Here is a 16,251-nt window from a genome sequence, read left to right as displayed (position 1 = left end):
GCAGCCAGCCTGTCTGAATGGTACCAGGAAACACACCACTTCCAAGACAGCCCATGCTGTCCTTGGCTCTGATGGCTCCTTCCTGCCAAGATGGCCCTAGAACACCCACCCCCCCTGCAGACTAGCAAAACCGGTGCCCAGCCTGGACCTAGCTTAGACTGGTTGAGTGGGTGTATCTGGCCAAGTCAAGTCTGGAGGAAGGAAAATCGAGGGCGATCTACTTTACCCAAGCCAACACAAAATCCTTCCAAAAGCAGCGCAAGACCCTTCCCATTCCCTGGTGCACAATGAGTTAAGAGTACCCAGGGCTATGAGGGTTCTTAGACCCTTCCACTTTGGGCAATGAACCTTTGGTGCCCAGAGGTTCTGGCTGCCGGGGCTGAGAGTGGAGAGCCAAGTTCTTTGCTCCTTGGGGGAAAGACACAACTAGGGGGAGTCTGCTGTCACTCTCCTTCCTGCCTTAGGCTGTTTCTTGGGTTCTCTTGGCCTCATCTTTCCTGCCCTCCCTATCATGAAGGCTACATGACATGGGAGGAGAGGGTCTGCCTGAGAGGAAGGATCCTGGCCTGCAGTCCCAGTACCGTTCTGGCTCCTTCCGACGATGACGGAGCTGCAACCATAACGCCTTGGTGCCTACTGCAGCCCCTCACCAGCTCCCTCTGGGTTCACTGGTCCTTCTGAGCGTGCTTCCTGCCTACTTGGCTCTTTACCCAGAAGGGCCTACCTTGGATCCTCTGCAGGATAGTTCTTCCCCTTCTCGAGAGGGGCATTAGAAATATACCCCAGATGATCAAGGGCAAGCTTGGTCAGAGATCTACCTGCTCTTACATAGAGATTCTTACCCAGGCTCCACTTCGTTCAGGCCCAGAAATCAGCCTGGGGTGGGGGTGGGGGCTAATCCTGGGGAGCTTCCCAACTACAGGATGGATCTACCTGTGTCTGAAAGCTTCCTCCCTGCTCCCCCTCCCCCTCCCCCATCCCTGCCCCTGGGAAATCACTCTAAAAGGGCCTAATGGAACCATGTCCTCCTCTCTTCCTCTCTCCTCCCTCCCTCCCTCTCTCTCTCTCTCTTTCCCTTTTTTTTTATTAGCATTTGTGGAATTTATTCCCAAACTCTCCTAATCTTCCGTACACAACCATTTGATTTGCATAACCCAACCCCCTCTCATAAAAACTGGCTGCTAGTTTAATTAAAAAATGTAAATTTGCTGTCATCTCGGGGCCTGGTGAATTAGGACGACATCGGCATTTTTTATTGCTAAAGACGTCCAGATTGATCCAGCCCTTGGCTGAACTATGGTGGGGGGAAAAGGAGTCCACATAGCTCTTGAGGGTCTTCAGATCCTTCTGCCCCTCCTGAGATACCTCAATTCTCCCCAGTCACTGAGTTACTTACAGCCAGAGTGCTTCAGGACCTAGACATGTCCAAGAGTAGAGGGGACAGCTAACCTGCCATCCAGGACTTGTTGGAGGTCTCTGGTACTGTCAACTCTTTGGGACTTTTCCCTGCTTACACTCTGAGGCCCATAACTGGAGCTCCCAAAGGAAGGAAGCTCTACACTGTACCGCACCAGCAATAAGCCTCGGCGTGTTCCTGAACATCAGGGAGGTCAAGGGAGATGCTCTCAGCTCCTGAACATGAGAACACACATGCCCCAGAGATGGGCTCAAGGAGAACAGATCTGTCCCAGTCCTGGTCTGCTTCCCTTTTTTGTGAAGTGAGGGGGAAAGTGCTTTTCTTCTGAACTTCTGAGATTAGGTGAAACTCCCAAGATCAGAGAAGAGACAGGAGCTATCACCAGACAACTCCTCCAGGAAACTGAACTTTGATGCTATGAACCTTCCCTCTCTGTGTGGCCAGAGTCCAGACTTGGGTCCCACTGGGAGTGCCCTGCTCCAGCTGATTTCCTGGCCCTTCTGGCTTCTAGGAAAAGTTTCCAGGGCCTGTCCCTGGAGTGTGAAGAGCAGTAAGTCTCCCCAGAGCCCTTAAGGTGCCACCGGAGGCCCTGTCACTTGCCTCCTGCCCTGCTATCATGACACTCCCCAGAAGGGATATGGAACTGTGCCCCCATGGCAGTCTAGAACAGACTAGGCATGGCAGGATGGGAGCCAGCTCCAGTTGGCACTTAGGTCAGAAGAAAGAGAGCAGGACCCGCCTTCCAGCTGAGTAATGCCTCAGTCCCTTGTGCTGGCCCATTGGCAGGCTCTCCTGTGCCAGGTAGAGGGTGGTGCCAAACACTGGGCCTGTCCCTGAGGTCTCCTTCTTGGCTGGGATGGGTGGGGGCCCCATTTCTGAAGAAAGGGGGCGGGTCCTGAGAGGGTGGTGTTGAGACACTTGATTAGAGGTGGAGGCGGGCTGGTTCTCTGTGGGGTGGAGGCCAGGGAGGGGCAGGGTGGCAGCAATGGCTTCAAGACACCTTTCCAAATTTGCCCAGCAGGGGGCGTTGTACCCTTCCTGGGCACAGATGTCCCCAGGACCTCCACATATCATTAGCCAAGAGCACACCTGTCCCTACAGTCCAAGCACTCTGTGAAGGTTCCCTACCCCCACAACACACATTCCTGATTGCCCTCTTCTGCCTCCTGCCCCCTCTGTCTCAGAGAGGCAGCTGTCACTGTACAGGTCCTATGGGACTACAGGGTGAACTTGGACAAGTCTAACACCAACTCTAAAAACCACTTTGTACCACCTTTCCTTCCTCAAATGAAACAGAAGGGATCAGGGATCAGTTCTGAAGAACTACCAACCTAATTTTCTCTCAAGACACTAAAGAAGAGTACTGATTTTTTTTTTTTTTTTTTTTTTTGACAACCTAGGATTTCAGAGTCCAGGCCCAAAGTTAGTTTCGATAGAGGATGATGGTGGAAGGACCACAGAACTAAGCCAAGGACTTAGGTTGGAGGCTCAGGTGCAAAGAGAACGTACTGAATAAGATTAAATCAAAACTAGAAAGAACCAGATTCACAGGCTAAACTCTGCCCAGGCCGGGGTGGGGGTGGGGGGCACTACCTGGAGCCTCACTCCAAGCTCCCCAGACCCAGATATCTAAATGTAGTCTTTGGTTTGGCCTACCATCACCTCCCAGAGTAGGCGCTAAAAGGGGCCTGAGAGAGAGAAAGAGAGTCCTGGGCCCCTTACTTTGAACTGATAACAGCCACCTCAGCCCACAGCTTCTCAAGTGAAAAACACTCATTAGCCGTAATAGGCAGCTTGATCATCCGACACAGCCTTGTCCCAAATAAATTAAATTCCTTTACCTTGAGACAGTCGCCCGAAACCAGACTAACCGCCTTTCCCAACAGGACGCTGCTTTCAAAAACTAAACCACCCCCCACTAAAAAAATAAAAACACACACCCCACAAGCCACACACACACACACACACACACACACACACACACACACACACACACAGAGATCTTTGCAAAGGGAAAAGTGCGTGTGTCTAAAAAACACAAGAGAAAAAACACGGAGAACAAATTCCCCACAAAAAACCCCTAAATCCTCTCTCTCTCTCTCCGGGTGCCCCCAGCTCCCTGTCCCCTCGGTTCTTTCATAATGACAAGCATCAAATTAGTCACAGTCACTAAGCGAGTGACAAATAACAATATCACCATCCAGAAAGCAGGGCTAGCAGGGACCATGGCCACAGACCCCTGGCGCCTATCCCGTACCCTCGGCTCAGCTGCTAGCTCATTGGGCTAAAAATACTAACTTCCGTCAAAGAACCGAAAGAAAAGTGAAAGAGCCTCCCCGTGGGTTCCCACCGCGCGTACCTGTTCCAAGATCCATTCTCCGCTCCTTGGTCCCAAACTCTTCGAGAAACGCCATGAAAAGAAGAAGAGGGAAAAGAATGTTTAGTGTCTCGCGGGCCCCCTGTCCCCGCCCGCCCGCTGTCCCTCCCCGCCTAGCCGAGCGCATCCCGGGCTGGGGGACGCGCGCCGGGCCGGGCCGGGTCGGGAGGGCGGCGGCGGGGAAAGTTTGCTCCGCGCCTCACGCTCGCTCTCACGCTCCGGCCCGCACGCTCCCGGCAGCTCCGAGTTCCTTCAACTAAAACAGAAACTGCCCGTGGCTGTCTCTCGGCTGGGGATCCGGCCCGTCAGGCCGATGGCCCCCCACCCCCACATCCCGTCCCGAGCGCGCAGGGGTCGCCGCTCCGGCCCTGCCCGGCCCTCCCCCGCCCGCTGCCGGTACTCACCATAGTCGGAGAGTCGAAAGCCGAATTCACTTAAATAATCAACTTTCATAATACTTAATTAATGCCTAATTGCAACTGATTACTCCCCGAATAACAAGTTGTTTTAAAATCCTGATGTCATTGCTCCTGACGGTAACACTCAGGGTAACAGTTTGGCAGGAGGGAGCGGGGCGGGCGGGAGCGGCCGGGCGCTGCCAGGCGCCGAGGTGATTGGCAGGGTGGCCATGGCACCGCCCCTCGCCGGGAGCGCGCGCGGCTCTGGCAGGTGAAAGATCAGACTCGTCCGCGCGCGCGCACGCCTCACAGTGGTGCGAAGGTGAATGGGCGCGCGCGCGCACACAGACACACACACACACAGACACACAGACACACAGACACACACACAGACACACACACACACACACACACACACACACACACACACACACACACGCCCCTCGCGCGCCCGCGCTCCCAGCACACAGGCCGGGGGCGGGCTGGGGAAGGCGGGCGGCGACTCTCCAAAGCTCGGAGAGGAGAGGGGGGCGGGGCCGGCGCTCGCGGGGTCGCGTGCGAGGGAGGGAGAGGCTTGTGTGTCTGCGAGGTGTGTGCGCTTGTGTGGAGAAATCGTGCGCCGGAGCGGAGCGAGGAGATGGGCACCCGCGCACCCGCTCCGAGTCCGGCCGCGGGCGCGGGCGCGGGCGCGCGCTCACCCTCTCGCTCTCCTCAGCCGCTCGGGCCGTCCGCCACCCTCTGCGCGCCCGCGTAAACTTTTCCGCGCGGGAGCGAGCGCAGGTGCGAGACTTTCTGCGGCACGCGCGCGTTCCTGCCGTTCCCTTCCGAGGTGCCCTTGGGCTGCGGGTGTGGCGGGTGTGGAAGGGGTTTTGTTTCCCTTGCTCACCCCACTTCCCTCATTTTGTTGTGGCTATTGGAGTTCGAAGAAGAAAGGAGTCGCGGGCGGCGCGGCTGGGTGTGCCGGAGAAACTCGCACGTCAGCCTCGCGCTCTCCCCTCCCACTCTTCCCCGCGCGCTGGCCACCGCACTCCCGCAGACCGCACAGTCTTAAGTTTCCACCGCTTCGCTTTGCTTTTGCCCTTAAAATGGCCCCGGAGTCCCTCCATGTCAGGCCATTCATGTTCCAGTCCCCAGGCCTTTCTCCTCCCCAACCCCTCTTCTCCCTCACAGTCTCTAGGCAATCTCCTCCGTAGATCCACGTCATCACTTGGGCTTCCTTTCCATCCCTGAACACAGGCACCCCTCAAGCAAGTTGGCCGATGTCCTGACACCTGTTCCCTGGGGACCACACCCTGCCCACTCTGGTGTCTCTTAGGGCTTGACCAAGCGCTTGTCTTTCTTGACTCTCCCTTGCTCCCTGGGTTTGTAAGTCTCTCAGCCAAGCCCTCCTAACCATACAACCCCAAATGGTCCGTGCTATAGCCGCAGGTATTCAGGACTCTCTGTTATCTCTGGCTTGGAGGGGCTCAAGGAAAGCTTCCCGAAGGAGCAGGACTTCAGTAGGTTTGCTATCCTAAAGCCTGTTTCCCCTGTGTCCCTAGGTGGCCCAGCCTGCTGTTTACCTCATCCTACCATCCTCTCTCCTGTTAAAGCCTTCAGATGAGGAGAGGAGAATGGGCTTAGGCTCTTCTTGGTCTGGGCAGGATTCGGCAAAATGGCGCTGGCCTATTTTTGCAATATTTCTATTTTGCAAAGGGAGGGGCCCAAAGAGGCCTTGAGGCAAAGGAGGGAGTTAACAATCGACTACTCTTTCTCCTACTTTCCCCTTATTTTTCTTTTCTTCTCACTGTCTCACTGTTTTTTAGTTCTGAATGCCTCCACAAAGAATTCAGCACCCCTCTCGTGTTTTTCCCACCCTCCCTACTGCCTTCTTGCCAACCTGGGCCTAGGTTGTCACACACACACCCTTCCTCCATGCTTCAGATCCATCCCTGTCCTTAGGTGCAAAGACCTAACTTTACCACATGTCCCCTGGCCCTGAAACCTCTGAGTAAGAAAACAGGGTTCCTTAAACCAAGCCACATGCTCCCCAACAGCTGGGCCCAGGGAAGCCAAACAGGGAGAAACATCAGCCAAGCTTCCCCGTGGGATCTCCTTGTCCAGGACTGCCCTGGGAAACACTGTGGGTGCTGCTGCCCATCCCCCCCCCAAAAAAAACCCAACAATGATTCTGCCCCCTTGTAGCTCTGGCTTGTAACAACAGACAATTAGTCCTACACCCCAGCCTGGTGTGGGCGACCAGGTAAAGAAGGAAGCCTGGCAGCATCAGGAATGGAGGCTGGTGAAGATGTCTACACACACACACACACACACACACACACACACACACACACACACACACAGAGCTCCCTGCACAGGGGACCTACAAAGTCTCTGGTTGGTTCAGGAAGTCCTGGTTTTCGGCTGATGATAGTTAGGGCTGACCCCAGGAAGGCCTGGATGAATAGAAAACACCCCTGCTTTCCAGTTACCTAGGTAAGAACAATAACTTTGGAGCCTCTGAAAGGCAGAGGCTGGCAAGGCATGGCTGACAGGGCAGGGCCAAGAGAACCAGAAGGCCACACACAGATCAGGGCCAGCAAGAGGGGCTGCCACACATGGCCCATGATGGGAGAGCCCCAGGCTGCCCAGAAACACGCTCTATTCTGAGGCAGTGGGTCTCAATCAGCCACCACAGGTGGAGTGGGCTGGACCCGAGAGCAAGGAGCTATGTGTAGGAGAAAAGAGATCAGTGAAGTAAGGAACTGAGGCCAACTTGGCATGTTAGGATTTCAGGACAGAGCAAAGGCCATCGAGGTTGTGGGCCACAGGTCAGGGTCAAAGGCCGTGTGTTAAGCATCTCTGGATCTCTTCTGCTCTGTTCTTAAGTGTGCCCACACCAATGGGGAGAGGCCTGGAGGTCTGGTGTCTTTTAGGGCTGTGGCTCTCTTATTCCTTCCTCATTACTCTGATGTGCTGACAAGTCTGAGAGCCTGAACTCGGTCATCGTGAGAACGTTTCGTGATTTCTACTGATCTCCAGAGCCCGGGTTCCAGAACCTCCAGGTCTTTCTGGGACACCCCACCCCAAGCAGAATAGAAACCTCTTCGGTAACTCCATCCAGTCAAGTGGGCCACGGAAGCTCCCACTCTCCCCAGCCAGGCTGCCATGCTGGCTGGCATCCTCCCAAGGCCCGGGTGTCGTGTGCCCACTCGTTCTCCCTCCCTCCCGAGCCTGCGGCCTTCTCACTCGCCGGCCTGTTTACACACCAGGTATCTCATGCTTTATCTGCTCCCATTTTGAATTTGTAACTTTCACATAAACTCGAACAAGGCTCCTTTTGTTCTTGCACCCCACCCCGGGATCCCAATAAACTGGTTCCCTCTCAGGCGACTGGGCCAGGGCGCAGAAGCCGTAGCCAGAGGTCTGTGCGTGCACGTGAACGAGCGTGTTCGCACCTGCGAGGGCGTCCGTGCATTTGCCGGTGTTCCTCAGGGATGGAGGAAGAGTTTCAGAGAAAACAGGGAGCCAAGTGAACGCAACGCGGACAGGAAGCATGGGCGGGAGGGGGACACAGAAGGGCTGAGCCGGTTTCCATAAGGCCTGGGCCTCAGCTGGGACTGGGCTCAGCCAGCAGGTAGCAGAGATTGTGTGGGCCCGGGACAGGTGGGTGTTGAGCCAGGGAGGAGCACAGAAGAGGTAACAAAGGGGAGGACGGAGCTTCCAGGATAGTGGGTGGTGAAGCAAGATGCCGAGGCCACGCTAAGTGTAAGGCAGACACAGGGATCACATTATGGTAGGGTAGGGGCTGGCACAGCCGCACGCTCGGCCCGTAATCCTGTTAGCCAGCAATCTCCATTCCGAAAGAGCTTCATTTCTTTGTGAATATTTGTAAACTAGATATCTAATGGAAAATTATAGGAAAATTATAGTGAAATTCATGACGGAGAAATCCGATTATCCCTAATTCAATTATGCCATCTTAGCCCACACAGCACATTTCCCATTTTTTTCCCATAAATACCGATGCCAGGGGTCCCGGTAATCAAATAAAATTGAAAATCATCTTCCCATTAAATTCAATTAGCCGCAATTTCTAAAGCCTATCAGAGATTTTAATTACTAAATTATAAAATTCTCCAATGCTAAATTGAAACCAAAAAAATTGCACATCCTTATATTTCAGAGGAAAAAAAAAAGGGGGGGACCAGCAAAATCCTTCAAAACTGTTCTCTACTGGCCAAGTCCAGAGCAGACTCCCTACCTGGAAGGACCTTGTGACTGCTGCTACCTCTCTACTTGGCAGGAATGCAGCCTGGGGGTTGGGGGGGCAGAGGGGGGCACCCTTGCAGGGGAGTGGCCCAGACATATCCACCAACAGAGGAGCAAGCCACACCCCTAATCCCAGCTAGGATGGTAGGTAGCCATCTTCACTGTCCCAGCAGTCTTGGCTCCTGAGATGTCTTCAGCTCTGTCTCTCACAGTGAGGCCTCAAATTCTCAATGCTCGGTTGGTGAGCTGGGCCACACACAGTTAGTGAGGTCTAGGGACGGCTTCGTTTAAGTCTGGCTTCCAGATAGCGTAGGATGGCCCTGTGCCCCAGAGACTTTTTAACAGGCACTTCGAGAGTCTACGGGTCCTGACAGAGTACCAGCTTCCTGGGACGAGAGGGAGAACGATTTGGCCCAAATCAGACTTCCCCTTGCACTTCCAGCTCATTCCACCCTCTCTTCCCTCCCTGGAGAAGTCAGCAGCCTTAAACTGACCAGAAGTCTCATGGAGAGACTCTCTTTTACCCCTGACTCCCTTTAAGGGACACAGCGGCCAAGAGAGCTGGTAGTAGCCCCTTCTTCACAGCACTTACCGGCCTCTAAAGGGTGCTCTGTGCTTCAGGAGAGCTGGGAGAGGTGGCATTGGTAGCACCATAAGTTCTCCCCCACCTAAAACCCATGCTAGGTGGCTGGATAGGCAGCTGGTAGCCCCAGCAGGCTTAGGGGAGTCAGCAGAGCCCTGCTAGCAGCCCAGCACCTAGGAACAGGAGCAGGTCTGATCTGCCAGGCAGCCTAGAGTGCCAGCAGGGGAGGCACCCACAAACAAAACAAAAACAAAAAAGTTAATTATCTTTGGCTTTTTCTTAATAAATATCCAAACTGGCCCGGCCGGATCCTCCGCTTTAGAGGGAGAAAGGAGAAAGGAAAGAAAAAAAAAAAAAAACCAAATCCAATCCAACAGACTCTTTCTCTCTTGTGCGTCTACTTTTCCTTTGTCTCTGGTCCTTGGATTTGTCACTTATCAGAAACACTGACAGTTTCACAGAAATTTTCTTCTTTTTTTTTCTCTTTCTTTCTTTCTTTCTTTTTTGGCAAACAGGAAAAGATCTGCTACAAAAGCAGTTTTTGTTGTGGTGGTTTTTTTGTTAGTTGGTTGGTTGGTTGGGTTCTTTTTTTTGTTTTGTTTTGTTTTGTTTTTTAAGTTTTTGAGGTGGGAAAGTGGGAGGTGAGAGAAAGGAGAGGCAGGTGGGAAAAAGATGGCTGAGAAACACCAGTGAAGAGAAGCAGGAGAAAGACAGGCTGGGGAATGAAGCAGGCCTCAACTCTGCTGGCAGCCCCCCTGGCAGAGCCCTGCTCTACAAGGCAAGGCTGGCACTTCCCTTCAGTTAAAATTATCAGGAGGCACAGGTACTTCTCATGTCAAGATCCCCGAGCCACCACCAAAGCCACCTAGGTCTCTGCGGCCACTCTAGCTGCCCTGTTGCTGCCTGGTTCCTGTGCCAAGCCTCCCTTCCAGGAGTAGGGCTGGGAAGGGCAAGCCAGGGGAAAGAGCGAGGGGAGGAGGGGATGTTGGCTGTCGTGGGAGGGTGTGTGTGTGTGTGTGTGTGTGTGTGTGTGTGTGTGTGTGTGTGTGTGAGGCTTTTCTGCATCGAGTCATGAGCATACCTGGGGAGAAGAGAGGTTCATGTTGCAGCCTGGGCCTACATGTTCGGATGGCGTATGTACATGCCTGAGCCCAAAGTGTCAGAAATACAAGGTAGGGCATGGGGTGGGGGCGGCCACCAGGACATGGAACGCTGGCTTTGGATTCCTCCGGCTGGGTTCAAACGCAAGCTCCACCAGCCATTACACAGCCAGGCTGTGCAATCCTAATAAGTTACTAGCCATCTCTGGGCCTCCATTTTCTTGTATCTGAAGGGAACTATTAGCAGTTGTTTAGGTCTGTAGGTGGGGAAGGGAAGTCAGTGGCTGCCAGGGAGTACAGGGGTTTCTTCCTGGAGATGAACAAGTTCTAGGATCAGTAGTGATGATGATGATGAAGATGGTGGTGGTGGTGGTAATAATAATAATAATAATAATAATAATAATAATAATATCACCACATTGTACATTTTAAAATGGTAGATTTGACAGCATATGGATTATATCTCAATATTTGATGGCATATGGATTATATCTCAATAAAGTGGTCACAGAATAGTGTGGGGAGAAGGGGAGAACAATGGCCGTCGTACTGCACGTTTTGGACAGAGGTTTGAAGACAGCATTCGGCCTGGCATGGAGTAAGTGACCAGTAAGTGTCCACAGTTAATATGGGCCTTGGGCTGGTGTCTGTGAGTGTTGACTGCTGGCGCTCACAAATGCATCCCTGCATGGGTTGCTGGCCAGCACATTGTCAAACCATTGAGCTGCCCCTCCTCCCATGCCTGGTGGGAGATCCTGGGCAGCTGCTCCCTGCCAGGGGGTGGGAAGTGCATGGCCTCCTCCCGCCTCCTTCGGGTCCCTGGGGAGAAGGCTGCCCACCATGGCGGGGCGGACTCCAGAGCTACACTCGCTGTCTTGCAGACACTCATATTCTCCATGTGCAGCAGACCGTGAATTCACCTTCATACTAGTTACAGGGTTATTTAGCTTCTCCCGACACTGACAATCACAAACTTTAATTCGCTGCTTGGTTTCTCCCTGCTGTGCCCTCTGCCCACCCCCAAAATCCTTGGGAGAGAATGAGAAGGAGGTCCAGCCCTCTCTTGCCAAAGCTTGCCCTTTGGAGTGAGAGAGATGGCAGGAGGTGGAGATGGTCAGTAGGAGAAGATGCTAGGCAGAGGGCTGGAGAGACAGGGTCTGGAGGAGAAGGAAGTGTACCACCGGGGCTCATGGGGGCCTCCGTCCTGCTCCTTCAGCTGACACTAATGTATTCAACCTGACATCCATCCTGTTGAGTGACTATTCACCCATCAGGCTGCTGAGCCGAGGGGCCAGCCTTGCTGGAACCCATAGCGAATGGGGACTCAGTCTGGGACTGGGCTCCTCAGATCAGGCAGCTGGCACGGGCTGGCTCCTCTGATGGAGTCCCTCCTGCAAAGTTATCGTCTTCCTCTGAACCTCTTGTACCCCTCCTATCAGGTCCCACCAGTCCCTCCTGGGGGCTTTTCCAGGCTTACTGCCAGGGTCCCTGGGTCAGTCACCTCTCTCCCCTTGAGACCTCAAGACGTCTCCTGCCACCTACACTAGTCACACAAGCCTGAGACCAATGAGGGTGATAAAGCTGGAACGGGGTACCTGGGTACAACAGGGGGACTCTCTCATTGACAAAATCTAAAACACAGCCAGCCACTTCTCAGGTGATGTCTCGGAAGCAGAAAGCCAAGCCAAGGGGACTCAACAAGGCTAAGAAACCGGAGGTAGGGAAAGGAAAGGAAGGCCAGCCAGGGAGATGGGAGAGGCAGGGAAAGCACTGGCAGACCCCATCCCGAGTTCACTTCCTCCTTGGTCCCATCCTATGGCTCCGCCCCTGCCAGCCGGAGAAGTGGCCGAGGTGGCCTGGGCAAAAGAAAGATGTCAACGGGGCCGATGGGAGAAGGGGCTTGTTGACTGCAAACTGTCCATTATGGCTCAGATTATAAGCATATTGCACAGGGCTCTCTGCACGATGCCGGGGAAATCCAATACGCTGAAAGGTTAATGCAATCAATTAGGGTGACAAGGAAGTAAAGTAAAGCCTTCCGAGTAGATGAAAAGGAGAGAGGGAGAGGGAGCATGCGTTGGGGGGTGCCGGGGGTGGTGGTGGCTTGAGATGAGTGGTGGGAAGGCAAGAAGGGAGAGAGAGAGAAACTTATGGGGCACGCAGAAGGCCTGGAGAGGAGGAGAGGCATAGAGACCTGGGAGGGACTTCAGCAGAGCCAAAAAAGAGGCACCCAGAGAACTGGCTTGTGCAGCTCCCACCCCAGACCTCTAAGCATCCCCCTCGGATGTGAAGCCTGACACAGCCATGGTGACACACCAGGGCCGCTAGGATCACTGACCCTGGACAGGGAAAGCACCCACTTAAGTGACCCCAGAGTCTCCTCATCCTCACAGGCTGAAACACAGACCCAGTTCTCCTCCTTGGTCTGCTTCCTCCCAGCAGCTCCAGCCAGTTCAGACCTGTGGGGCAGAGCCTGATAGGCAGAACCCCTGTTTTATAAAATCCGCTGCTGCTGGTGGTCTGGGAGGATGGCAAGAACAAGTGTGTGGGTCCCAGGACTGCCTAGTACACTCCCCCAGCATCGTTCTTTTTCCAAAGGTCCACTGGCTTCAGAGGCTTTGTTGGTTTCAAGGGCTCAGTTTCAGAGGTTTTCCATACAGGGTCTGTCCTAGGGATGGCTGCTACCTCTGTGGCTGCCAGGGAAACTGGCTGAGAGGAAACCCTTTGCCCTTCCCGTTGGATTCTGGGCACTACATTCCCATACCCCAACAGCCTTGCAGGGTACACCCCTCTCACCTTGCAAAGTGGCCCCCGGGGTGGGTGGGAGTGGGGGTGGGGTGGGGGTCATGACTATGACTGTGGACCTGAGGTTAAAATGATTGGTAAAGGCTACAGGAGGGTCATTGAATGCACAAGCCCTGAAGGAGTTGGGGCAGGTGAGGAGAGGGGAACTGGGGCTCCAGGGTAAGAAGGACTGAACAGAGCAGGAGGCAAAGCAGGGGCAGAAATTCCCCCAGCAAAGCAGGACTTTAAGCAGCCTGAAAACCAAGCCCCAGCAATGAGTTGCTATGCAATCCCAGCCTCACTATGGTGACCACACAACACTGAGAAATCACTTAACCCCAAGGACATACGCACGTTGGCAGGTTACAATGGCAAATCTCAGTGTATATTTTTATCGGAGATGGAAAAAAACTTAGGGACCACAATCTGGGCCAGCAAACCCTTTTCTGTAGAAGGGCCAGATAGTAAATAAATAGCTTATGCTATCCTAGGCCAAAGGGTTTCTGCTGTAGTCACTCAGTTCTGCCACTGGAGAGTGAAAACAGCCATAGACAATATGAAAACGAATGGGTATCCCTTTCCAATAAAACTTTATTTACAAAACACAGGCCGTGGGCCAAACGTGACCTAGGAACTGAAGTTTGCCCGAGACTTGTCCAGAAAATTGAAGCATTCTGTCTTTTAGGATGCTGGGTTGATTTCTGGGGACCTTGTACCTAATCTGGCAGAGATCCCCAGAGGAAGCAAGGCTTGCTCTCCTGTGTCCCGTGCCATGCTGAGTGGGACGCGGGGAGCCTATTTATGTCTCACAGCATCCTGGGAAACCCTTTGACAGGTTTGAGATTCTTAAGGAGGCGAGGAATGAGTGGAAGACTGCATGCAGCTCTGGTCATTTCTAGAGTCTCAATGCGCCTGAGACAGAAGTGAGGCCAAGGCTAGAGAGCAGGAAGAAGAGACCAGAGGGAGCCAGAAGGGGCTCCGGGAGAGAAAGGCCAGTGAGCGCCCCGGAGCTGCGCTGTAACCAGGGTGGTGCTGGCGGCAAAGGGAGGAATCCACAGGCCCCAGCGAGAGCGCAGGGCGCGGGCCGGGCCTGCCCTACACCGGGCCGCCTCTGATCACGTTTTCAGGGCCACTGCCCGCAGGCGCAGACAATGCTGGGGGAGCCTTTGAAGTACGAAAGGGATGCCGCGGTGGGAGCCAAGGGACTCTCCTCCCTTCCCCCGTGCTCCCTATGGGGAGGAGGCCAGCGGGACAAAACTGGAGCGGGTCGCAGCCTGGCCCCCGAAACGCGCGAGACAAAGGGAAAACAAACAGGTTTGGAGCCAAGCGCACGGTGCTGTGTCTGTCCCCCGCCCCGCCGAGCCGGGATGATGGATGGCTGCAGCCAGCCTGCTCGCCCGCCGGGCAGGCCCCGCTATTTACATAACACTGGCGTTCCACCGGTCACCTCTGACACTGCACTGCCCGGGGCCAAGGCCCGGTGGCCCCGCAGTTCTCCAGACACCAGGGGACTAGCAGTCTGTGAAGAACACGGCAGTCCTGAGTGCCTGGCTTCCAGGGAGCCCTGGGCTTAGGGTAAGGCAGTGTATAACAGCCTGCTTTCCATTGCAGGTAGCCTCCTCCCAGCCAGTTCTTACCCCGGAGGTAACGCAACCGAGAGGCTTCTCCAGAGAGCTGGAGATGTAGGATGCTAAACTCTTTTGGATCTCCAGGCATGGCTAGAAGCAAAACTTCCCTGGAAAGCCTGAGATAGCTACTACAATGGACATACAGGGCGGCTGGAGTGAGACAACGGTCTCATGAGAAACGCAAGCATGGCACCTACTACTCCTGCTGCCTGGGGCTTGCTCCTTGGCCCAAATCGGCAGCAATCCTCCATCCCTATTCTGTTTCCAGCATAAAAGCCAAACTGCTCTTGCTGGGCCCCCAATTGTTCTTGACAGGTTCCAGTAGCCATGGAGTTCCCATTCCCTGTCTCCAACGCCCCATCCCATCTGGTCTTGGATGCTTGGAAGAACTGAATTTGGTCCAGGGTATTGTATCTCACATCCTCACACCAGTTGTCACACAACATACAGAATGGGGGTGGGGCTGGGTGGGCGCAGGCCTTACCTCACAGGGTCCTAGGGATTCCTCAAACACAGTTGGGGAGGTCACTTCATCCTGGGGAGAGAGAAGAGCCTGTTAGTCTTTCCAGGAGGAAGCCTATGAAGTCTGACTGCCTCAAGCTTCATGACCCCTATGTGCCCAAGAGTAAGTTCTCTTACTGGTGCTCCAGGGCTAGCCAGAGGGGTCAGTGGTTCAGGCGTGCCCAAAGGGCTCTGCTTTGGGCCTACTTCAAGTATATGGCCACCAAAGACAGAAAATTCAGGAAGCAAGCCGTAGTAGCGGTTACATGGGAAATACTGCGCCAAGACTATTGCTGCCCAAAGAAAGCCAGGCTGCCTTTCGTACTGCCTGATGGAGGCAGAGATGTGTGTGTGTGTGTGTGTGTGTGTGTGTGTGTGTGTGTGTGTGTGTGTGTGTGTGAGTGTGTGTACGTGTACGGAGTGTGCTCCCAGGAACCATTAGTGGCTAAGTGGGTAACTCCTAAAGACAATGGACACAGCACCAACCACTCACTCCTTGACTTTTTTCTCCTGAACCCTGGAAACAAAAGTGGCAAATGCCAAACTCTTTCCAAATGACCATGGGAGTGCCGTGGGCAAGGCCAGGCATCAGGAAGCTTCCATTCCATAGGAACAGACTGTGGGCATTCCCTTCCCCCTTGATGAACCAAGACAGCCTCTCCACAGAAGATTCAGACGGGGCAAGGCCCAACACTGGAGGGTCTTAAGCCAATGGAGAATGTGGTTTATTACTGCAGGCTCGGGGTCCTCTGCAGCCTACAGCAGGAGTCTGGGGACTCAGGTTCAAATGGGGGCAGAATGCACTTGTGGTGGGAAGTTCCGAGGGACCTTGTATCTACCCCCCAACCCCCGCCCCATCTGCTTTTGCCTGGGCCAGGCCCTAGGCCCAGCCTTGGCACCTGCCCTGCTGGACAAAGGCTTTGCTGTTTCTTCCCTTTTCCTCCTCTCTCTCCCTCATTCGTGGCTTATCAATGATGCAAAAGGAGTAACGCCAATTTCCTTAGGCTATGTAATCCCCAAATCAGATTGGGGGGATTGCAGGAGATGAGGTGACCTTGTCCAGGGCTCCCAGAATGCCACCTCGTCCCACCACATGCGCTCTCATTCCCAGGACGTCTTTAGACGGATAAAGCTAATCGTACTTGACATGTCCTCTTAAGGAGGGCTCCACTCTCTGCTAGGCCCATGTCATAACCTATGCCGGCCGGGGCT

At 54.1% G+C, this 16,251-nt stretch overlaps 1 protein-coding gene across 4 annotated transcripts in view; it reads right to left on the bottom strand.

Moving 5' to 3' along the window:
- Positions 1–16,251, bottom strand: part of Casz1 (castor zinc finger 1) — a 150,127-nt gene that overhangs the window by 48,613 nt on the left and 85,263 nt on the right. For 2 of the 4 annotated variants that reach the window (NM_001427668.2, XM_087549499.1), the window contains 2 exon segments: positions 3,777–3,815; positions 15,023–15,073. In NM_001427668.2, the coding sequence (NP_001414597.1) occupies positions 3,777–3,792 (16 nt within the window). In that variant the 5' untranslated portion in view covers positions 3,793–3,815; positions 15,023–15,073. 4 annotated transcript variants of the gene reach the window in all.

The sequence above is a fragment of the Rattus norvegicus genome, chromosome 5 (assembly GCF_021556685.1).
Source record: "Rattus norvegicus strain SHRSP/BbbUtx chromosome 5, alternate assembly SHRSP_T2T, whole genome shotgun sequence".
Classification (NCBI taxonomy): Eukaryota; Metazoa; Chordata; class Mammalia; order Rodentia; family Muridae; genus Rattus; species Rattus norvegicus.
This window is presented reverse-complemented; position numbering and strand designations above follow the sequence as displayed.